Below are 25,002 nucleotides of genomic sequence, written 5' to 3' on the forward strand. Positions count from 1 at the left end.
GAGAGAGCAGGTTTCCACCCCTGGGTGTCTAACCTTCTTCTGTTCTTTCAAAGACCAACAAGAATTTCCATGTTCCGAGGAACCTACCATCTCTGTGGGCCAGGAGCGTTTGGGACTAGAGGTGGGGTGCAGAGAGTGAGGTCTGTCCAGAGAAGCAGGAGGAAGTCAGCCTAATATTTGAAAATAGTAGAGAAGGAAAAAAAATCCCTTTTGGATCTCAGCGTCTGATCCCCTTCCTACTGTGAGTTTTGGAACCGAGAGCTGCTTTCAACTGCCAGGAGACAATGGCGCCCCACGGCCTGTGGTGAGCCATCATCACGTCATGTGTCAGCGTAACCTGTGGGAGAGCAGGGAATGTGTGTGTGCCTGCGCGGCTCCTGGTAGCCTACCTGTTCCAAGTAATGACTCACGGCGCCACGGTCAGAAGAGGCTGCAGGGAGGGGGAAAGTGGGTGCTTATGTGACAACTCCAGGGCCCTTCCCCATCAGAGCTCTGAGTTCCAGAACCCTGCACAGGGTTCCTCCTCATTACATCATTCTCAAAACTGGGGGAGACAGCTCATACCACGCTGGAGGCAGACTCAGTCTCTGGAGAACTTGAGGGGGTGATCTTGTGATATAGACGATCAGCCAGAGGGTCACGGGGGATTATTGACACCTTGTGCCCCACAATGAAGCAGAAATGAAAGGAGAGGGTGTGACCACCTTGACACCTGTAAGTGCTTGGAGACTCAGAGGCCATCGGGCTGTAGAAACACAGAGTCCGGTCATCTGGGTCAGCCCCTATGTTTGATGTATCGCCCTTTTACAGACAGCACAACTGAATCCCTAAGTGGATGGGTATTTTGCTCAGTGATGTGCCAGCACCACTGTAGGGCAAATTTTAAGGCCAGTGAAATACTAAGCGCCCGTGTTTCAGAGACCATTGCTCATCAGGTTATCTTGTGTTGACTCCACCCAAAAGCAGCTTGAGTTGGGCACAGGAAAAGGACAAAAAACTTGTACCGGAGCTGTATTTATTCTGTAGACCCATGACACGAGACTAGTCTGTGTCCTGCTCAGAATGACCCGGTGGGACCCAGAGAATTGGGAGGATGAGAAAGCTGAAGTCATGTGTTCAGGCTGTTTTGTTAGTATGGAAGATGAGAGGCTTTACCATCACGGCCAAGGACACCTACCATTTATAATTGATCCCACGGAGAAAGTTGACTATATTATATACCTGAAGCATCTGTTTTAAACCAGGGGCTGTGTTTTGTTTTAATCCATCTGTTGAACTTCATTTAAATACAGCTGACCCTTGAACAGCATGAGGTTGAGCTGCACAGGTACTCTTATAGGTGGATTTTTTTTTTCAATAAATACAGTTGGCCTTCCACATCTGTGGACTCCATATCCGTGGGCTCCACGACCAGTATCAGCTGGTTGAGTTCAAAGACAGGTGTGGGGGGCGGTGAGAGGATTCACCAGAGACAGAGTGGAGAACAGAACAGGCAGATCTGCTGAAATACACTGGCTCCGACATGGGCCGGGGGAAATAGCTGTCCAACACAAAAGAGCAGCAGGCACGCCAGGAGAGGTCTGCTGCACCATGTGGACAGCTCCCTGGCCGGGGATCGAACTTAGGCTACTTTGCCTTGGGCGGACTATCCTGGTGGTAACACTGAGACTTTAACCCTAGACCACCAGGGAGGCCCTGTGTTCTGAATCTTGCTCCCTACTCTCGCACATGTGCACATGGACAGGAAAGAGAGACTAAGCTGCCGGTGCCAGAAAGGGAGAGTGTGGCTTATGGGAAAATGTTTTCTTTTCCAAATGAAAGATTAGAACTGAAACTGGGATGTTTTCTATGGAATAACAGTTGTCTGGGTTTGTGGCTTGGGGTTTATAAGAAATAAGGGCTTGCTAAGTTTTTGAGTGAGCGAATTCAGCTTCAAATGGTGAGCTACTTTCTCACCATGATTGTGAACTTGGGATGCAGGCAGGGAGTGACTTCCAAGGGAGAACCTGACCACAGGCTGGGCCTCCAACATGACTGAGGCTCCTGGGTTGCTGGATCCTCAACTCCATCCCAGAAAGCAAGAAGTGGGGTCTGTGCTGTACCGTCGAGGAAAGAGCGACCCAGTGCTTGTGGCTTCCAAGCCTGTCTTGATGTTGAGGGAAGAGGCGGAACAGATAGTCACCGCTGGAGCTCTCCCTTTAATATTGCTCCTAATAAACTTTAATAAGGCTTAAGCCACTGGCTTCGACATGGGCCGGGGGAAATAGCTGTCCAACACAAAAGATGAATGGAGTCTTCAAAATCTGAGTACACTTCTGTGCCAGAGACCACGGCAGGATGGAGGAGACCATCTCCAACCTGGCGTGCGCTTACTTCCAGGAATACCACATCGTGAAGAAGTCCGCCCGCTCGCTGAGCACCACCCAGGTGGAGTCTCCCTGGAGGCTCATTCGGCCCTCGGTCATCTCCATCATCGGGCTGTACAAGGAAAAGGGCAAGGTGAGCCTGTTCTGTGAGCAGCTCTGCCTGCAGGGGGTGTTTGCTTATACTTTTTTTTTTTTTAAGATTTATGCATACAAGAGCTGGGGTGCAGGCCAGAGGTGCAGGGGGTGAGAGGATGCACCAGAGACAGTGGGGAGCAGAACAGGCGGATCTACTGAAACATACTGCTGAATGGAGCAGCGGGCGAGACAGGAGAGGTCTGCTGCACCATGTGGGTAGCTCCCTGGCTGGGGATCGAACTATGCTGCAGGGGCTGTGGACAGCTTCATAGTGCTGCAACTTAACCCCTTGTGCCACCAGGGAGGCCTGCTTATACTTTTTAAACAGCTGCTTTTTATTATGTTGATTTTACATGAAATCAAAGTAAAAGAGGAGTTGATTAAGTGGCCCTTATACAGATTTGAGTGGGTCCCCTGGCACCCCTTCCTGTGGGCTTCCAAGTGAGGTGGCCACACCCACTCTGCCCCTGTGATGTGAGGAGTCATCAGCCCCTGGTTGGTATGGACACAGCAGGGGTCAGAGTTAGTTCCTAATTTTTACCTCTGTTGCAAGAAAAGCAGCCCCTTCAGGAAATATTCATAGCTGTCCTTTGCATGAGTTTCATGGCATTATGTGACCATAAAGCGAATCATGCCAATAACTTGTTGGTATACAAATATCAAAATGCCCATTTTGATATTATACAAGATGGGAAGACAGAATAAAACAAATATGGCATTTACGTAATAGGAAATGACTCTCAAGCTATTAGTTGACATACATGAAATTGTTGCTTTTGGAGCGCCCCTGTTAATGTCATGCCTAGGGAGCACAACGCAGATGGGTCTGAGGAGGGACGTGGTGAGGGAACACAGACTTGAATTTACAGCTAGATAGCTTAACTCTGAGCCTAGTTGGGAGAGCACCACAGTTAAATGCTGCAGCAGGAAGGAGGCCCTCAGTTAAATGTTGCCATTGACAACCTGGACCCCGTCTGCTCTGCAGGGCCTGGGCTTTAGCATTGCTGGTGGTCGAGACTGCATTCGAGGACAGATGGGGATTTTTGTCAAGACCATTTTCCCAAACGGATCAGCTGCCGAGGATGGAAGACTTAAAGAAGGTAGGAGGCAGTCTTTTAGTGGTTGTCTGAGCTTTGGTTCCACAAGAATCTGCCCTCTTGCAAGATGTGAAATAAATAATTCAGCACTTAAGGCCATGGCTTGGGAGTTGATTAGACCTGGCCTCAATTCACCCCCTGCCACTTGACCTTGGACAATTGATGTGACCTGAGTTGTAAACGTGGAAGATCTGTGACGAGTAGATGAAATGCGATGATATATGGAAAGTGACTTAATATTTTCATATTGGTCTTTAAATGTCTATCTTTTAAAGACATTTTTATTTTTTTAACTTTTTTTTTAAGATTTATTTATGCATACAAGAGCTGGGGTACAGGCCAGAGGTGTGGGGGGTGAGAGGATTCACCAGAGACAAAATGGGGAGCAGAACAGGCAGACTGACCGAAGTACACTGCAGAGGGGAGCAGCGGGAGAGTCAGGAGAGGTCTGCTGCACCATGTGGGTAGCTCCCTGGCTGGGGATCGAACTCAGGCCGCAGTGGCTGCAGACAGCTTCATAGGTTGTGTCTTAACCCCTTGTGAGACCAGGGAGGCCCTAAAGACCTTTTTAAAGGACCTGTTGGTGCTTGATCAACTTGTTTCTGAGAGTCTGTGTCCAGTCTCGGGACTGGGCATGAACGTCAACTACATTTTAGTACCTCCCACCTACCCACCACACATAAACATCCCAGGCAGATGCTTTCTTCCCTCTCAGCTTTACTGAGATGTATTTGATATATGACATTGTGTAAGTGTGTGTGTATTATATATAGTGAAATGGTTATCACTGTAAGGTTAGCTGTTTCCTCCATTAACATGCATAATGACCCTGTGTGTGTGTGTGTGTATAGTGAAAACATTTAAGATTACTCTGTTAGCAGTTTTCAAGTATACAGCACAGGTTATTAACTTCAGTCGCCATGGTGTAATTAGATCTCTGGGTCTTATTCGTGAATTCTGAGTTTTTCCTGCCTTCTTAATATAATCCCTTCATGAAATTAATAACTCACCATATTTCTAGTTACCTTAAAAATTGCTGTGACTTTCAGGTCAGCCAACTGAAACTACAGGTGCTGTTGTGTTAAGCCAGATCATTTTTTTTTAACTAATAAATGCTTTGCAGTCTCCTTTTTTGAAAAAGACTGATCCCAGAAGCTTGTGTGCTAACAGTAAGATGAGCTTAGGCTTAATATTTTGATAGCAGAATACTTCTTTCTCTCTCTAAGGAAGGGTTAACTCCCAGGTGGTGTTTGTTTCTAGTTTCAGAATGTGAAATTCCAGCAAAGCATTTTTATAATGGAAGCGCCATTGTTCACTTGATCGAAATTCATGCTGCAATGCTGGTAGCATGGAGCAAATGCAGGAAAAAATCCCTAGTTAGGAAAGGTTAATAGCACTTGATTCTTGATTCTCCTAAATATTGTTTTTTCATATGTGTTCATTTACAACAAATGCAAGTCATTGGGATTGGTTTCCAACCTGTTGAATGAAAGACAGATTGTGTAAAGATTTTCCAGAAGGTGAGCAGTCCTGCTGTTTCTGTCCTTCCCTATGTGGAAGCAAACCAACACCCCCACCCACCCCTACCACCACCCCCCCCCCCCCCCGCCAGCTGAGTAATTGCCTATGCTGGGTGATTCTTAACAGGCTATTGCTTCTCTTATTTTACATCTTCTGTAGTTGCCAGAAAGGGAGGGCAAAGGCAGAGACTGTGGCTCCCTTGCTAAGCTCACCAACGGGGCCCCTTTCATCAGATGCTCAGTGCACCGGACGGGCGTCTCTGAGAGGTGAAAATGTGTGTTCTCAGGCTGCCCTGTGCTTTGTTAGAGGTGAGGGAAGTCCCTTGCCTGCACTGCACTGCTGTGCAAGCTTCATCTGCTCTTTGTAGTGCATTTGATGAACTGCTATTCCAGAAAACAGACCATGTCACAAGAGTGCAAACCAGAAACACCTCTGATGAGTCAACAGGATGTCCAAGAACTTTTTCTATTCCCAGCACACTAGCAACAGCTTGAAAAATGACCTGACTTCACCTTCTGGGGGTTGTGACTGCATCTAAGAGAGGCTGGGGGAGGGAGAAGAGAGGAGAGAGCACAGTTTCGCATTAGCCGGCAATCATCTTTTAGACAGAAGCACAGAAGCACTTGCCAGTGTTATGACTGAGAACCTGAGGCACATCCGTAAGATCGAGCATCGAGACCATACATGATGGAGCCTCCCTTCCGAAGTAATATCTCAGCAAGTTTTCTGTCTCCACCGCTGAAGCCGTTTCTAATACACCAGTCTGGGCTCCAGGGCTTGAGCAAGCTGGTCTTTGCAGATAGAGGGGGGAATGCTCACGTGTTGTGTGCGTTCACGCTTCATCGCCACCGGGTTTAAGTTTTTAAACAAGAACTATGAAGAGAGACCTGGGACACATTTTGCAGTTTGATTTGAAATGTAGGACATCTATTGTCAAACTTGGCAGGGACTAAAGAAAAAGATCGTGATGCTTCCCAGAGTTGTTTTAATTAAACTGCAGAATGGCTGCAAAAGAAGATGCATTGCCATTCACTGTCATCCCATGTTGGGCCATTCCTGGGAACTAAGCTAATGAAAGTGGGTTGGAATAATAAAATTCATTTCATAGACTTGCAAACCGGCAGCCAGATGGTATCCTATTCTAGGACCGATGGAGCAGTTAGATTCAAGTAAATTAAAAGCTTGTTGCTAATGTTAATTCTCTTATTTGGTCACCAGGAGATGAAATCCTCGATGTAAATGGAATCCCAATAAAGGGCTTGACCTTTCAAGAAGCCATTCATACGTTTAAGGTAACACCATTCCTGCTGATCTCCTTTATCATGTTTCTTCCTTTATTTCCTTCCAGTTGGGGTTTGGTGGGTTTTTCCCCCACCTTTGCAATAGAAACAATCTGAGTGTGTGAGCCCTACTTCCTTCTTGTTTTCTCAGCAAATCCGGAGTGGGTTATTTGTCCTGACGGTCCGCACAAAGCTGCTGAGCCCAAGCCTCACTCCCTGCTCGACCCCCACACACATGAGCAGATCCAGCTCCCCGAATTTCAACGTCAGTGGGGGATCCTCAGCTGTAAACTCAGAGGAAGGCAATTCCTCATCCCTGGGGCGCAAGGCCCCCGGGCCCAAGGACAGGATCGTCATGGAAGTCACACTCAATAAAGGTGAGCCTCCCATTCCTCACTCTCATCACACTCTCGCAATAACAGCGTGTGCTCCGTGCTCGGGCTGATGTTTTGACGTTTTCTGTGTTCCTTTGGAACAATCTGCTCTCGACAGCATGTGGTGTTCTCTGAGTGGACACTGGGATCAAAAGGAGAGACTTGAGTTGTTTTGTAAGAGTGAAGGGAGGTTACCAGTAGCACAAAGTCCTTTAAGCTCTTCCAGATGACTCAGTGTGTGTCAGAGACATGTTAAAGAAATAATTCCTTGCTCAGGGAGGAGGTGGAGGAGGGATCAAACCAGGGGCAGGAAGAGCACTAGGGACTGGGGTGATGGTGCACAGGTGACTTGGTGGTGGGAATTTTATGGGAACTATGCCTGAGAGGAGAAAACATACACTGTACAAAAATGAATAATGATGTAAGATATATAAAGAAAAAGAATAATACTTATTCTGTCATTATCAATAAATAGCCATATTCAGCACCTTGCTTTTGCTGAAATAACTTGCCTAAACTGCATGTTTACGTGGTAAGCGTAGTTGAAATAAAGCAGTGAACTCTCTCTTCTCTAAAAAAAAAAAAAAAATTCTTTGCTTAAGTCAAGGGCTAATACAAAAATTTAAAGAACAGAAGTTCATAGTTAAGAATAAAATTAACATCAGTAACTACAAGTCCTGGGAGGTTACCAAATCCGTACACCTCTTCATTTTTGTTTCCTTGTCCACCACTACTGTTGAATATGATGAACAACGAAGGAACTGAGAGACTGGTTGCTCATAAAAAAAGGGAAAGAAAACCTAAAGTTGTGCACCCAGAATTTTTTAAAATTCTTTCTGCCTATGTCCGAAAAACAGACTTGGGCGTGTTCTATAGGCTAAGCCACAAGCAAACCATTGAATAATTTAATCTGAAGTTAGCCCCCCGCTTCTTCATGGACTCATTTATGAATAGAATGTGACGGTGTTGACAAAGAAAAGCAGAATTTACCCTGGGGGCTGGGGCAGGGGGCGGAGAACAGCCATTGATGTGAATGTGCGTTAGTGCAGTTTCAAATCATGTTTCTTGTCTGATGTCATTCCCTTTGGCTGGCCCTCTGACAGAGCCCAGAGTTGGACTGGGCATCGGTGCCTGCTGCCTGGCTCTGGAAAGCAGTCCTCCGGGCATCTACATTCACAGCCTCGCCCCTGGATCAGTGGCCAAGATGGAGAGCAACCTGAGGTTCGTTTGAAAGCCGCAGCGTTCATGACTGTGTGAACACATGCACGGAACATTTCTGCTCTATTCCATTTTTCTGTGGGATTCTAAATCTTTGTGTTATTTGGAGTAATAGCCAGGATTACAATTAATAGCCTCTGCAAAGTTGAAAAGCGAGTATAAGTGAAATTTGGTTGAACTCTGCGATCTTGGCTTTCCTTACTGACTTTGTTCTACTTGGACTCAAAAGTTCGGTTTCACAAACTTGACAAAATACAATCCTATGCAGATAGCTATGACTGTCTAAATATTTTCTTTCACTTTTGTATTCATTTATGTAAAATTCATATGAGATGCTGGCCACGACTCACGAAGGTTCAGAATCACGGGGTGCAAGAGACCTGAAATCGTGTCCTTGAACTGGATAAGTCTTATTAAGACTTATCTCTTGAATCTTTTCCATTTCATTCTTTTGAATAGGGATGTCTAGATGCTTGTTGTCTGAAATCACTGCATGTCTGACTTCTCCATCAGCCAGTTGAATGGAGTGTGGGTATTCTGTTTATACAAGAGCTGTCTAGGTATTCTGTGATATAGTGATTGCAATGAAGTGGTGCCCACCTAAACTTCACAAGAATGTACACACATTGCATAAAGCTCTCTATGCAAACAGTATCACTTTTCTCCCCTGTAAGCTTCTAAGTCCTTGAGCAATTGAGGAATTGTCAAAATGACATTCCTTGAGGTTACCATTTGGGGGCTCTGTTAATAGATTATATTATGTCTTTAGTTAATCATCAGAATGAATTTCCATACGAAAAAAAGCTTTCACAAATCATCCAAAGTACATTAAAGAAAATATACTTTTAGAACCGAAGGGAAAAAATCCTTTAATGACATCCCAAGATGATGTTTCTTTCTTGAATGGTTCCATATGCCCAGAGCCTGCCAAATGAACATTCTTCAACCCACATAAAGCCTCTTTGTTCTTTCATACTGAGTTCTCTCCCTATAATTTCAAGTCAAAATGGGCATCTTGTCCCCAGTTTCTCATTTGTTCAAATTTGAAACGTTCTTACAAATTCTTGGGTAACCTTTGAGCTTCAGATATTTCCTCCTTAAATTATATTACAATAATCATTTCAAGATGGTGAGAAGAGACGGGTGGTGGAGGACCTCTCACATGATGATTAAATGTTAGACCTGCTTCCACAGTGTGTGACATCCTAGTGACCTCTGTGAACCTGTGGCCTTATCTCCATAATGGGGATAATGATACCATTCAGAGTATTGCTATGCAAATTGTTTCATAGGTGCCTCCCATAATGGGCTCAAGAAAGCATATCCTTCATTGTTGTCCTTATTATCACTTTTATTTAACTTTACTGCTGAAAATGTGAGATATGCAAAGTGACTTTTGCCAATTTAAAATCTAATGTGTATATAGAAATGTATTGCTTTTTAACATGTACACAAAGAGCAAAGCATGTCATTTCCTTTTTTTTTTTTTAAGTATTCAGACAAGATTTCATATTAAGAAACTGTCCCAGAAGGAAATCTTTTAAAAAGCTGTTCAATGCAGTGTTGACTGTCATGTTCCCTTCCTAGTCGTGGAGACCAGATCCTGGAAGTGAACTCAGTCAACGTTCGCCATGCTGCTTTAAGCAAAGTCCATGCCATCTTAAGCAAATGCCCCCCTGGGCCTGTTCGCCTCGTCATCGGCCGGCACCCTAACCCAAAGGTGAGGTACTTATGTTCTGAGTCTGGGTAGATGGCTTGGCTGTTTCCCCAGCAGCACGACACACATATCCTTAGGACAGTGTGTACTGGAGTGAGATCATCTCCCCAGGCTGGGACATCAGGGTGAGGATGGGAGTCAGCTTGTGGCCACACAGTGACCAAGGTCACTGATACACATGGAAAGGGAATCATTGATCTGGGTTTCATTTCCACACTTTTAGAAAATATTCTACAAAAATGTTAACCGTGTTCTTGGTATATTTAAAACTTGGCAGGAAGTTGGAGTGCTGGGTTCTGACTATCTCTTGGCTGGCTGTTTCTCTCTGATGAGATACCCTCTTTGGGTTACTGCAGCAAGATAATCTGAGAGTCTTGGACCATATGATCCATCCAGGCCATTCTTGACCTGAGTCCTTTGTAATTAGCCAGGAGCTCACTGGTTTTCGTTCAGCATCAGTGTCACACCGTTGACACCGCTGAGCCTGCAGCTTCCATGGCCCTTGTGTCACTGAACGCTGCTGCCATTGGGTCCTCTCTCTTCTAAACTTGTATGGTTAGTTGCTTTTAATTTTTTAAGCTACCCACAGAACATTTGGGTAGTTACAACACAATCTACTTTGAGCATTCATTTTTTCACTTTGAGTACTCAATGTAAAAATCCCTTAAAATTAGTGCCTCCCTGGTGGCGCAAGGGGTTAAGCACCACACTATGAAGCAATTCACAGCCACTGCAGCACAAGTTCCATCCCTGGCCAGCCAGGGAGCAGCCCACATGGCGCAGCAGACCTCTCCTGCCTCGCCCGCTGCTCCCCTCAGCAGTGTATTTCATCAGTCTACCTGTTCTGTTCCCCGCTCTGTCTCTAGTGAGTCCTCTCACCCCTTGCATCTCTGGCCTGTGCCCCAGCTCTTGTATGCATAAATAAATAAATCTTAAAAAAAATAAAAATCCCTTAAAATTAGCTTTAAATTTAAACACTATGCAGTTGAACCTTGAACAACTTGGGGATCACTGACCCTCCACACAGTTAAAAATCCTGGCATAACTTATGACTCTCCCAAAACTTAACTACTAACAGCTTCCTATTGTCAAGAAACCTCACGATAATATAGTCATTCACACAGATGTTGTATATTTACATGTGTTATATACTGTGTCCTTACAATAAAGTAAACTAGAGAAAAACGTTATTAAGAAAATCAAAGAAAATATACATATAGCACGGTACTGGATTTATTGATACCTTAAGTTTGCATCTTCTGTTTACAAGGAAATCTGTATTGGTGGATCTACACAGTTTTACCCTGTGTTGTTCAGCAGTCAGCAGTGATTGAGATTTAACGTTTCAACCATACAAAATGCTCATTAAGTAGAGCAACTCTTCCCATGTCTGTCATATGGCCGTGCCCTTTGTATGATTTGTAGTATAATGTGATTCTGTCCTAAATGGCCCCAGGCTACATGGTTTGATAACCCGTTAGCCACTTGAAGCATCAGGTGTCTGTGCTACGAAACCCTGTGGTCTTCCTCTGTGCACATCAGAGACAACCTAGAGACATCATTTTTAGCATCGCAGTGGCGGTCATTTCGTAAATGGTTTTCCCCAGGACAAGCTACTCTCACCGCTCTCACGGGAACAGTGTCCGCCCCTGCATTTACACCAAGGTCCTCATAAGACTAACTCCAAGTCAACCCCACAGCTTTTTTTTTTTTTTTTCCAGATTGTCTTCTCTTGTCTTCTTGCATTCTCAAAAATGCTTAGGAAAAAACATTTTGAGTAAATGCCATTAATATAAAATCAAGTCCTGTTTCCACCTTCTTCCATATTTCCTGCTGGTCACATCCCACTTTTCTCCTTTATGTTCTCCTTTGTCTCCTTTCAGAATCTATTCTGCTTCCTTCTGCTGCCCTCTCCATGATTCTCTTTGACTCACTTTTAACACGCTGATCATCACAGCAAGAACAGACTCTGCTCCTTCCCCCGGGTCCGCTCTTGCATCCGCCACCCACGTGCTCACAGCCCCTGCCACCTTAGGAAGCGCTCCAGTGAGCTGCGGCTGACCTAGCACATCCCTCAGCGACATTATAGAAAATAAGCTCTCTGTGGTTTGCCGGCCCTGGCTCCCAGGCATGTCTGACTTCAAAGCCCTCTCCAGCATAAGGCAGGTCACCATTTGTCTGGAGGTCCACTTCATCTCCACCCAAATGCTTCTGCCTAACTTGCCAATATAATCAAACATCAAAATGGTGTTTCTGTACAAAGCACAAGAATCCTAATGTGCTGGTGGCCTGAGACCCTGGGATCACACTCGTTGAGCTGTTTCGAGCCACAGTAAAACGCTCGTCTGCGGTGGTGTTGGAGAAATGTCCAGCAAAACCAACTTGCAGTATTTGTTTGACTGGATTTCACGTTTCTTCCTAGGTAAACATGGCATTCTTAGCGGTAATATCATACTGTATTTTTCTTTTGGTCAAGATTTCATTTTATGTTTAATGTATTTTTGTACCACTTACCCCAGCATTTCATGCCAATAATACATTTGGATCTGAATGTATGTGCCTTCTTGGTTTTCATGTTGTTCCAAGAGAAATACCACAAGGATTTTCTTTTCTCCTGTTTCTCATAATGACTGCAGTGCTGGCTGCCCGCTGGGATATTCAAGCCCTCTAGGTCTAGACAAGCTACGATTTGGACCTGCTCAGGTAGCAGTTTCTAGCTTAGGTTAAGTGGAAGAAATGGAGGTCCATTTTTAAATGGGATTGGGGTTTGCAGCAGGAATAGAACTATCCAGGAAATCTTTCACTTGTTTCAAACCCCAACCGTTTTTCTCCCACTTAGAAAAACAGATGCAGATATTGAAAGTCTAGTATCAAGGAAAATTTGTAATTACTTTAAGCTGATACTTTCCCTGACTCATTTTTCTAAAATTACTCTTGGCTTTATGGCGGGGACAGGCACCTAAGTGAGTAGCTGTGGGCATGCATAGGTACAATTTTATTTCCTGTGAAGCCGACTAGACAGTATCACACAAAGGCCACGATATGATTGTGATTTATCTGTTAGGTTAAAATAGAATGCTGAATCCTTTACAGAAATTTTTATTTACTTATGACAAGAAATTGCTCTGCTTATCCAAATATTTATACAAAATATTATTGTACTATATACAAAGTTACTGTTCTAAGTTTAAGATGTTCCTATCTTGACAAAAGAAACTCTAGACAATTTCCTAATTGTCTTTTTTTTTTTTTTTTTTTTTTATTTGTTTGTTTTTTTGTTTATACAAGCACTGGGTACAGTCAGAAGCGGGAGGGTGAGAGAATTCACCAGAGCCAGAGCGGGGAGCAGAGCAGGCAGAAGGACCGAAGTACACTGCTGAGGGGAGCAGCGGGTGGCAGGAGAGGTCTGCGCGCCATGTGGGACCCTCCTCCGGTGGCTGGGGAGCAGCCGGGGATCGAACCGGTGCTGCAGAGGCCGCAGGCAGCTTCGCAACCCAGCGCTCAACCGCTGCGCCACCGGGGAGGCCCTCCTAATTGTCTTTTAAAGTAGCATGTATTCCATTACATATTAGTCTTTTTAAAAGTTTCCAAAAAATAATGACAATCATGGGTAGCAACTGATAGAATAAACTTCCCTGGCTCTACAATGATGCCCATAAATATAGAAAGAGAAGAAAAGTTATTAAAAAAAGTTATTATAACCATAAAAAGTTATTTAAAAAAAGTTAGAAACTCCAAAATAATAATTGAGACAGGAGTAACCAATGACACTAAAGCCATTAAAATTGCTAAGGCCATCCATTAAAATATATCAAGGAGCAGGATAGCTACACAGCCTCAAACTCTCTCCTCACAGATTACACATTAATGACCCAACAAATCCAGAGGAGAAATCTGGCAAACTCCTTCCTCATCAGGAAGACTTATCCTCACCACTTATGAGCTGCATTGACCCTGAGTGCCTCCATGAACTGCTGGGGAAGAATGATTTTTTGATAGTTTTTTTGCCAAAAAAATATACAGTCTAAATCTAAGCATGAAAAAGCTACCAGACAGCTCCTCGTTGAGGGTTTGGATTGGCGTGATTTCTCCCAAGATATCAGTATCATGAGAGAGAAAGAAAGGCTCAGGGATTGTTTTGATTAAAGGAAACTAAAGAGATATGACAAGTAGATCCCAAGTTAAATTCTGGGTTGCCAAACAGTATCTTTTTCAAAGCATTACTGTGCAGAGAAGTTGGTCCTTGACAGTCCACTAAAGGTCCACGAGATAGGGACTGTGTCCCAGAATGCAAATCAGCTCCATCACTGTGTACCTGTTTAGTTCAGGTGACATTGTTTCCTAACAAAATGTTGATGATGGGCCTCCCCGGTGGCGCAGCGGTTGAGCGCTGGGTTGCGAAGCTGCCCGCGGCTTCTGCGACGCAGGTTCGATCCCCGGCTGCTCCCCGGCCACCAGAGGAGGGTCCCACATGGCGCACAGACCTCTCCTGCCGCCCGCTGCTCCCCTCAGCAGTGTACTTCGGTCCTTCTGCCTGCTCTGCTCCCCGCTCTGCCTCTGGTGAATTCTCTCACCCTCCCGCGCTTCTGACTGTACCCAGTGCATGTATAAACAAACAAATAAATAAATAAATAAATAAAAAACATGCCTCTATTTAAAAAAAAAAAAAATGTTGATGAAAGAAGCTGTGTGATTTGCATTCTCAAGGAAAATCCTTATCGCAGGCTGGCTTCACACTCTGCACATGATTTCCATTCTGCAGACGTGCCTTGAGTAGCACTTCTGAGGGAAAGTATTAGGCTAGTTGGCTAATTTGGAATATGTAATGTATAATAGACCGTTGTTTTGCATTAATGTTAAGTTTCTGGAATTTTATAACAGTACCAGGGTTATTTAAGAGAATGCCCTTTTTGCTAAGAGAAACATGCTAAAATATTTATGGGTAAAGGGTCATGATGTCAGCAACTAACTCCCAAATGGTTTAGCAAAAAGCGAAAGCAGTATGTATATATGTGTGCAAAGGGAAGGTATGAGCATCAATGTGGCAAAATGTCTTCTAAAAATAGTGAATTGAGGGCCTCCCCGGTGGCACAGCGGGTAGAGTGTGGCGCTGTGAAGCTGTCCACAGCCTCTGTGGCGCCAGTTCGATTCCCAGCCGGCCAGGGAGATACCCACATGGCACGACAGACCTCTCCTGCCTCACCTGCTGCTCCCCTCAGCAGTATATTTCAGTCCTTCTGCATGTTTTGCTCCCTGCTCTGTCTCTGGTGGATTCTGTCACCCTCCCACACCTCTGGCCTGTACCCCAGTGCTTGTATAAATAATAAATCTTTAAAAAAAATTGTGAATTCAGATGAAGAGTAGTATTCTTGTCTTCTGGCAAGTTTTATGTAGGTCTGAAAGTATTTAAAGTTTTGAACAGAGAAGTAGTGTTCTAGAAGGAGGTAGATATCACCATGTTGTGAGTAACCATAGCACCTGAATTCTTTGCTTAATGCACCTGGGTATCAAGTGAAGTCTTCTTTGGTATACATCATAGAAAGCGTTCAGTTAATGCAACTGTCCTTCTTATATACTCTGAGCTGTTGCTTCAGAAGATGGTTGAAACCTTTGGCCTGATAGTTTGCATCTTTATCTGTGCTCAGCCTCTGACTCTGGTCCTCTGGTACTTTTTTGGGGGAAATAAATAAGTAAAACCATCTAATTTGTGCTTTCTGCTGAAAATCAGGTTTCCGAGCAGGAAATGGATGAAGTGATAGCACGCAGCACTTATCAGGAGAGCAAAGAGGCCAATTCCTCTCCTGGCTTAGGTATAGTAATCGCACATTTTCATTCAACATTCAGAAAAGCGTTTCTCGTTCAGTACCGTCATGGGGCCACTCCCTATACAATATTATTGAATTCTCTGTCACCAAGTTGGGTAAAAGTAACTGTCAAAGAAATTCTGTGCTTTTTCATAGCTGCTACTTTTGATTTCTGCATTTTTAATGGACTTTATTAAAGTTCTAATCATGCATGCTTCTTATATGAATTTAAGATAATTTGCAAAAATCAGCATTTCATGTGTTCATGCGCAATTCATCTGACATGTTCAAGAGGAAAGTGAATTAACACCAAACTGTGCAACCCTCTGGGGTGTCTTTACATGAATTAAAAGTTGCAACTCAAGAAGGGTAAAAGAGAATGCAAAAGGCTTGATTTCCCGCTTCTTGTGTGGAAAAATCAAGCAGAAAAAGATTTGTGATAGTAAGAATTTCGTGAATTTAAAATGAGACACTGCATCAAGTTTCAAAACTAATGTTTCCTGGAGAACGAAAACGGAAAAGGGATCCACAAACATTTCTGAGCTTGAGATATTACTGATGTCAGGAGGAAAAGGAACTGAGACATGATTTGCTGGTTGTCAGTGGAACAGGAAGGCAGAGGGTTTTTTGGCAACCATGATTGTTTGCATCCATAATTAATATATTCAAAATGGGCACAGTCATAATGGGCTCTTTATTCACCCAGCTCATGCCCCGGATCTCCCTGATATCTGTCCTCTTATAATCCCAATATATCCACTTAATCATTTACAAAAGATTTTATTAAGCCACGATCTCTTGCCCGTGATCTTTTTGCCCAAGGCATAGAATTTAAAATAGATATCCAACTCTCCCCCAGTTCTTTCACGAGTTCCATGGGTGATGGCCCCTCGTTCATGCATCCCCCAATGAATTGAACAAATATCATTGAAATTCCCAGACCCAGGTGCCCTGCCATGCACTATGGAGTCAGATCTCTGAAAGGCTCTGCCCTATGATAGTTAAATCTTCTGGGTAGGGAGATGAGATGTATCTACTCATAATTAAATTACACAATGTATATAGAAATTGGTACACAGGCAGTGTAAAATACTTGGGATATTCAAAAGAAGAAATTATCCTACAGCAGGGATCATAGTAGAGAAGGCAGCTTCCAAGTTAGGACTTGAAACATGAGCAGAATCTTGGGAGATGGGATGGGGGTGGGAGCGGGTGCCCGGGTAGACTGGCACACATCTACACCTGTGCTTATGGCCCACCCGTGCCAGTCAAGCAGAGAGGGTTCTGTTGAATGTTTGGTTCCTTCTTTTATAATTAAGAATGTGGGTCTTTATGCGAGCACTTGAGTGTCATTGTTATAACAATTTGGTGCTTTTCCCCCCAACAGGTACTCCCTTGAAGAGTCCCTCTCTGGCCAAAAAGGTGAGTCAAGGTGTATGTTGACCCCTTAGCTGGTCCCCAGCAGTTTCCTGGAGCCTGTAAGTCCAGCCTGGGGGCCCAGCCCCTATCAGTGCCCGTGCGTCATCTTGGCCACTTTACACAGGAAACAGAAACGAAAACAGTACTCGTTTGAGAACAAATATACAAATGTGTGTTTCTTTTATTGAAAATCCATCCAGGAAAAGAATAGCACAACAAAATAAAAGAACTGAGCAGCTGCTGTACAAAGGTAGTTTGCAAATTGCTCCTAAGGAGACCCCGTTTCACAATTCCAGTGGATCAGGGTACAGGATTCAAACCCCTGGTTTTTTGTTTCACCGATGGGCCGACCAGTTGGCTTGGAATTACATTCTGTTTTCTTATCCCTTCCCTCGGGTTTTTCCTGGGATGCTTGATCTGCTGCTGCTGCTGCTGCTTTTCTGATCATGCCCCCACCTCCCCCCCAAAAAAAAACCTCTTAAAAATATTATCTGGCAGCGCCCGTGGCCTTTTCATTCATTCATTGTTTAACTTAGTCATCCTAAAGTAAATGCAAGTGGGTGTTTACTATCACAGCTGTTTTGAATGACCACCGGTTAGAACAAAGTGTTCGCGGAGAGGTGGGAAGTAACTGCCATCCAATAACCCGCTTCCTGTGCTCCGTCCCCGAATCCACCCTCTCTTCAACAGGACGCCCTGACTGCAGAATCCGAGCTCTCCCAGTACTTTGCCCACGACGGCCCAGGCCCCTTGTCAGACTTTGTGGTGGCCGGCTCTGAGGACGAGGAGCACCCAGGAAGTGGCTGCAGCACCTCTGAGGACAGCAGCCTGCCACCCAGCACCTCCAGTAAGCAAGCCCCCGGGCGGGGCTGTCCAGCTGGTGTGGCCACGCAGGGTTCTGCATGACGGTGCTGTGCTAAGAGAGGGGCACAGAGAACTGGCCGCTGGCTGAGCAGAAGCCGGGGTCTCCCTCCGGCGACGTTCAGTCTGCTCATGGGGAACGCAACCTGTGGCTAATGACCCGCTGCTGGTGCAGTAAATAGATGGGGGTCCCCTTCTTCACCCAGTGTTATGGGGTGTTGCCAGACCCCTTTTCAATGCTCTTTCCAGAGTGGGATCAGATCAGGGTCGGCAAACTATGCTTTAAGGGAATCCCAGCCAAATTCAGGTCCCTTCCCTCATGAAGCCCTTTTGAGAAGCAGTGAGTGAAAGATCCAGAACTTATAAAACCTGTCATCAAATAGGGCTTTTTGCATCTCATTGATTATCTCTCTACTGCATCTTCTGAATATACTCTATACCACAAACATTCCATGGTAGTGTGGGAATCATGCTGATTCTTCAGACTGCTGCATGGGTGGTTTCCTTTATTTCATTTCTAACTTCTGAACAAGAAAATCCACCCAGTTTAGGAGAAGCAGAAGATGAGCTTCTCGCTGGCTCTCATTTGGATCAGCCCATGAGCTTATTCTGGTGTCTGACAGAAATGCCCAGATGGAAGCACGTAAGTTTTCACTCCACTCAGCAGATAGGGATAGTTCCCGGAGCAGCCTCGCTTCCCTCCTCTGGGTGGAGTCTGTGTAGATTATACATACAACTGAGTCGTGAACAAACGGGCTTGAACTGCACGGGTCCACTTATCCATGGGTTGTTTTTGGAGGGTTCCGTTTTCACACAGTCAACCTCAGCTGTGGGTGGGTTGAATTGGCCAGATACTGCAGGCCAATTATCAATTACATGTGGATTTTTTTAATATGTATACTTTTTTACGTCACTGTTACATTTTTGTAAAATGTTCGATTTCTCCCCTCGGGTGTAATCCCCATAAAATTTCCACCGCCACATCACATGTGGATTTTTGATTGGGGGGGAGGGGTCAGCACCCCTAACTCTCGGGTTGTTGGAGGGTCAGTAGTTATGTCAGGCTTCACTGTACCATGCTTAGGAACTTGTATACTCAGTAATCAAGACCCCCTTTTGCAGATGAAGGAAGGGCCTCAAGTACATGGGCTTTGTCCTCGGTTCCTCAGCATCCTCCTGGGGAGGAATTCTCATCCTAAAGAGGAAATCAGCATCCGGCCTGCACCCCAGCAGCATATTAGACATGATAGAGGTTTAAATTAAGAAATCCTGAGATTGAGGGGAAATAAATAAGAAAGGTCAGTAGGACAAGGCGAGAGGGAAGCTGGCTGTCCACTCTGCTGACCTCAAGAAACCTCATGGGTTAAGCCCGGTGACCAGTGGTCTGGCATCTGCACATGTGGGAATGCTCCTGTGTAACAAGGGGGGTGCGATGACAAGACCAGGCCAGTTGGAAAACTTGATTTCGTTTGACTTTTCTCTCCCCACTTTCACTAGCTCTCAAGGAGCCAGGCAAACCCAGGGCCAACAGCCTTGTGGCACTTGGAAGCCAGCGGGCCTCGGGGCTCTTCCACAAGCAAGTAACAGTTGCCAGACAAACCAGCCTCCCTGGGAGCCCACAGGCCCTCCGAAACCCTCTCCTCCGTCAGAGGAGGGTCGGCTGCTACGATGGTGACGAGGCCAGTGACGAGGAAGAGTTTGATGGTGAAGGGGACTGCATTTCCCTCCCGGGGGCCCTTTCTGGCCCCAGCAGGCCTCTGACAGAGGACGATACTAGGCATGTGTTGAGGACCTCTGCCAAGGGTCCAGGCACCACCAACCTAGAGGAATATCCCCAGAAAACGCTGGTCAGCAAAGCCTCCTCGGTGCCTCTCCTGGGCAGTTCATTGGACAGGGTGGAGAGATGCCCGGGCGGCACGGGAGACACGCCTTCCCGCTCAGCCAACCTACTGGCCTGTGCAGCAGCCCCCAAGGATGGCCGCGGCTGCTCCGGGAGGAAGGAACTGTCAGGATCTAAGAGTTCACCCAAGTTAGAATACAGAGCTGCCACGGGCCCCCAGAACCTGATAAACACAGACAGCACCGGCTCCCCCCCACAGAAGAATGACAGCCTGGGATCTGGGCACAAACCGGTGGCCCGAATCAGCCCCCACTGCAAGAAGCCTGAGGCTGAGACCAGGCCGGGCAGCTCAGAGACGGGAAGCCCGAAGGATGGAGCCGTGGACCCACGGGGTCTGGACCTGAGAGTCCAGGCCACGTCCATCAAAGTGACCAGCGCGGGTGTGCAGCCAGGTGGCACCGAGGAGACGGTGGGTGAAGTTCTCCTAGTCTCTTGGGCTGTGAGTGAGTGCCGTGTGGGTGGACGTGGAGTGCGTGGGAAAGTGTGGGGCCTTTTGCCTGAAAGGGCGATGCCAGGAAAACTGGCTTTCGACAGCCGTTCCTGTCCGTCCGCTGACTGCGTGGGAGCTGACTCCCCTCCGGGCAGGTTGGCCGGGGTCACGGTTATTTGGCCTGTGGTTGATGAGGGGAGGACATTTAAGGCCGGTGAAGGCAAACCTGACCAGCTGGCAAGTTATCGAGCCTTTCTGAGCCACAGTGTGTTCAAACAGAGACGGTGTCTCTCAGCCGAGTAGAGCAACGTTATCCGTGATTATCCTGGCTGAAGGCTTCTGAGTGACCCCAGGTTTTTAAGCTTTCTGCAGGGATTATGTATGATTGCAGCTGCTCAGACCTTTGTCGTATTACAGGAAAGAATGGGCGGGCCTGCATCCACCGAGGGGCTTACGATGCACTACATTCTACACAAGTGAATATTATTTGTTACTACTGCTTCCAAGTATGTAGAATGGCTCCACATTACAGAATTGCTCTTTTTTTTTTTTATTTCGATATCTCTCCACTTTAGCAAGGAGAGAGTCAAATAAACCAATATTGTTTATGATCCCGTCCTCAACAAAAGTCATTTCTCTCTGAGGAGAGTGAGCTGATTTGCGGCCTGTATTTTATCAGCACGTGTGTTCAAGCGATTTATATAAACATATGTGAAAATAGGCCCCAAAATATAGTCATAAAAAATACACTAGGCCAAAGGGGTTTTTGTTACCCTTACATATGAAATAGAAACACATCTTTTTTCCTCCTCTTGTAGTTTTTACCTTCAGCTAACATTTGTATTTTAAAATGTAGCATTCAACTGGTAGATAAACTCCTTTTAAGGGGCCTCCCTGGTGGTGCAAGGGGTTAAGACACAACCTGGGAAGAAATCCGCAGCCCCTGCAGCATGAGTTCCATCCGCGGCCAGGGAGCTACCCACATGGTGCAGCAGACCTCTCCTGTCTCTCCCATTGCTCCCTCAATAGTGTATTTCAGTCACTTTGCCTGTTTTGCTCCCCACTCTGTCTCTGGTGAATCCTCTCACCCCCCACACCCCTGGCCTGTACCCCAATTCTTGTATGTATAAATAAATAAATCTTGACCAAAAAAAAAACTCCCTTTAAAAAGTATCATCAACAGGTCTTTTATTCATAACAACTTAACATCTATTAAAGTAAGAGCCTTTATAAGTTTGTACTGGGCCTAGTAAAAATGTGGAACAGCACTGTAACTTGCACAAAGGAAGTTTAATTTTTCTCATAACAATTTTAAGCTCCAAACTTTCATTGATACATGAGAAAAAATAGAGAATGCATTGCCATAAAATGTTCACTCTTGAATGTTAGAGGCTTTTTTTTTTTTTTTAAAGAAAAGCTTTCTCTTTTGGTAAATGTGTTAGTGATCTTCTGCTGTTTTTATTTAATACCTTTTTCTTGTAAGATGAAATTCACAAAACAATGTGAACCACGTTCAGTGGCGCTTAATATACTCCCAGTGCTGGGTGGCAGCCACCTCGATCTCATTCCAAACGCTTCTGCTGGTTTTGTATTACATGTATGCCTACTAAATAGAAAATACAGAACTAGAAAATCAGTGGAGTCAAATCCTGTGCAGATTCCCCTCAACCAATAATTGATATTTTATAAAACAAATTTTTTGCAAGAATAGCTGAAATACACTATTTTACCTCTTTCCTCTGCTGCCACCTTTGGGCCACTTTATGACTCCTTAATTCAGAGGGTAAATTTCAAATTAATCTGATTTAACTTTTGGGCAAATTTGTTTCAAAAAAATTGTATAGTAGATGTTAGCTAGAAGAAAGGGAAATAAAAGAATAGACACTTGGCTAAAGTGAAATTTTGAAATATTAAATGTCAGTTTCACTTAATCAAATTCCACCTGTCCCTAACCACCAATGGGAGTTGCTTTTCCACTAAAAACTTTGCAAAATATTGACAGTAACAATACCTTAACCAGCATACGCTTTTGCATGCTACATGCTGTTTTTATGACTGTTAGTTCAATTAATCATCTTTTAGTTCAAACCCTAGGTAACCCTAGGTATTAGGGCAAATCTGGTCATCCTCATTTTTTTTTCATAATTTTCAATTTTGGTAAAATACCACATAATTCTGGGCAGACAGGTCACCTACTAATAATTCGCATGTTGGGCATCCATCACCACCGTCCAGTTCCAGAACTGTTTTCATCCTCTAAAACAGAAACTCTGTACCCATAAACAATAGCTGCCACTGCTCACTCCCCTGCTCCCCACCAGCCCTGCCAAACACCATTCTGCTTTCCCCTCTATGAATTTGACCGCTCTAGGGACTTTGCATATAAGTGGGATCACCCAGTATTTGTCTTTTTGTGCTGGCTTATTTCACTTAACATAATGGGCTCAAGGTCCATCCATATTGTGGCAGGCATCAGAATTTTCTTACTTTTGAAAGCTAAATTGTGTGTGTGTGTGTGTGCGCGTGTGTGCGCACGCCCACATTTAGTTCATTCATCCATTGATGGACATGAGTTGCTTTCACATTTTAGCAATTCATGCTGGGTATACAGTTATCTCTTTGAGACCTAGTTCTTTTGGGTAGCTACCCAGAATGCCCTTATTGGACCATATGGTGGTTCTGTCTTCAATTTCTTGAGAAATCGCCACACTGTCTCCCATCGTGGCTGCACCATTTTACAATCTCACCGACAGGGCGTGTGGGTTCCATTTCTCCCCATACTTGCCAGCACATGTCATTGCTGTTTATTTTTTATAATCACCAGCCTAACAGGTGTAAAGTGATAGTTCTTTGCAACTTTAATTTGCATTTCCTTAACCACCCCCATTTTAAAATTGAGAAAATGGAGCCTGGGAAGAGTGAGCAGACCATCTAATTTCCACAGAATCTTAAACCCAGAGTCATCATCCAAAATCTGGATCTCATGGCTCCCAGCCCAGGGTGCAGATTTCCCCACACCAGGCTGCCTCCTCTGCATGGGGATGTCTCAAGAAGCACAGACCCTGAAAAGCTCTGACTCGTGGTTGTCTCTGCGCCAGGAGCCTTTGGGAAAGCTGACCATCGGGGATGGGTGTGCCCCGACCGGCTGTGCTCTGCACTGCCCAGAGGCTGACCACCTCCCAGAGAACTTGCCAGAAGCTGCACTGGAGCTCAGGCAACAGCCCCAGTCAGGTAAGATTGTTTTGTCCTTGTGAAACCTACATGATTATATGTTACATAATATATGATGATAACACAATATACCAGATATTATGTTAATATATTATGTAGTTTCTATAGAATAAAATACACAGTTTTTTAGTATAATATAAATTTGGTTAGAACCATCATCCAAAATACTATTGCAAACATGATTTTTCAAAATCAAGCTGCATGAAATGACTTCACTACTTGTTAGTGAAACTCTCTATGAAAAATTTCATACTTTCAATTTGCAGTGGGGGCAGGAACACTTTTTCCAGTGACTGGACCCTCCCAGGAGCCCTGCCCTCCCTCCAGTGCTTACGGGGCTCCTGGCCTAAGGCAGGGCTCACCTGACGCCTGAGCAACTAGGTGGTGGTGAGAAAGCACTCACTCGTTAGAACTGCCCTATGTAAAAACCTGCGCACGCCTGGATGACCACGCAGGAGGACAGGCCAGGAGGCCTCTGATGTCTGTGTTGTCATGTGAGGCTCTTTACTGTTTTACTGTGATTTCTATTCTTGTTTCAGTTGGACTCACTGGCTGAACAAGTCTGTACAGGCAATTTTTGTTAGCAATTTGACTTTGTTGCAAAGTGTTTGTTAAAAGGCTTTTATTTGGGGAAGGTAAAGTTACGTAGCACCTCCTTGATGTCACCTTTCACAATAATGTTTTGAGGCCAACCTCTTACTAGGGCATTTTCCTTGTCCATTGGGGCCCGTTTTCTTAGAATCTGTATTTGCTTTGGAATGGCAGGGGAGAGCCACCCAGGAGGGGTGTATGGTTTTTCAACTGAGCTCAACATCTTTTTAATTTGCTTTCTACTGCAGAAAATGCTTTGCTTCCTCACCACTTGAGGAAGTTCTTATTCTACCTAGCCAAGTGTTTCTGAATGCTGAGGGGCTGTACCTTATAGAAATAGGTTTCTATATATTAAGGCTCCATGTTACATATGACATACACATTTAGCCTCCCACCTCCAAGCCCCCGAATGCCATAGTGCTTTGCATATCCCTGTCACAGCACTCATTCCCAAGCTGCAATCTGTGGGTACCTTCCTCTCTGCACCCCCACCCCAGGCTCCCACAGGCGATGAGCCTTGAGAAAGGAGCAGCTGTGTGTTCTTAGCCCCTACTGAGCAACCAGTAAATGCTAGTGCCAGGAACGGATTCTATTTAATATATGTGACAGAGCCCATTAACATCTGATTAACATATTTTAACATAATGTATTGGCTGATTTATTTATAATTGGCTACAATTCCATCCCTTAACATACAGTGTCCTCGTTGTGAGGACTGAGTATTGAGCTGTGTTAGCACCAAGGGGCCCTCTAGGTACCCTGGCCACAGCTGAAGTGTTGGACCAGCGATTCTAAATGACTGAATCTCTGAAATTTTTAGAGCTTCTATCTTTTTTGGAGGTCGCGCTTTCTCCTTCCCAGTTAGAACATTCTCTATGACCAAGTGGTCCTGATGACAGCCTGGCTGATTGCAGCAGCCCGCCTTCCTTTTTCTATTGTAAATGGCTTCTCTGCTTTCCAATGTGAGGAAAGGATGTTCATCAAAACAGATCCTATTTTTTTATACTTTATTTTTTTACTTATATCTTTTACATCATTGTGTGTTCCCGTGAAATCCC

General features: G+C 44.8%; 1 protein-coding gene across 1 annotated transcript in view; it reads left to right on the forward strand.

Moving 5' to 3' along the window:
• The window catches only part of PDZD2 (PDZ domain containing 2), a gene marked incomplete at both ends in the record, with an annotated part of 207,467 nt that overhangs the window by 166,932 nt on the left and 15,533 nt on the right, over positions 1-25,002 (forward strand). Inside the window, 11 exons of the mRNA XM_084233525.1 lie at positions 2,380-2,499; positions 3,487-3,601; positions 6,338-6,411; positions 6,551-6,776; positions 7,877-7,994; positions 9,579-9,711; positions 15,437-15,518; positions 16,900-16,934; positions 17,622-17,778; positions 19,290-20,101; positions 23,221-23,353. Coding sequence (XP_084089651.1) covers positions 2,380-2,499; positions 3,487-3,601; positions 6,338-6,411; positions 6,551-6,776; positions 7,877-7,994; positions 9,579-9,711; positions 15,437-15,518; positions 16,900-16,934; positions 17,622-17,778; positions 19,290-20,101; positions 23,221-23,353 — 2,005 coding nt within the window. The remainder of the gene's footprint in view (positions 1-2,379; positions 2,500-3,486; positions 3,602-6,337; positions 6,412-6,550; positions 6,777-7,876; positions 7,995-9,578; positions 9,712-15,436; positions 15,519-16,899; positions 16,935-17,621; positions 17,779-19,289; positions 20,102-23,220; positions 23,354-25,002) is intronic.

Source organism: Talpa europaea (genome assembly GCF_964194135.1).
Source record: "Talpa europaea genome assembly, chromosome: 5".
Classification (NCBI taxonomy): Eukaryota; Metazoa; Chordata; class Mammalia; order Eulipotyphla; family Talpidae; genus Talpa; species Talpa europaea.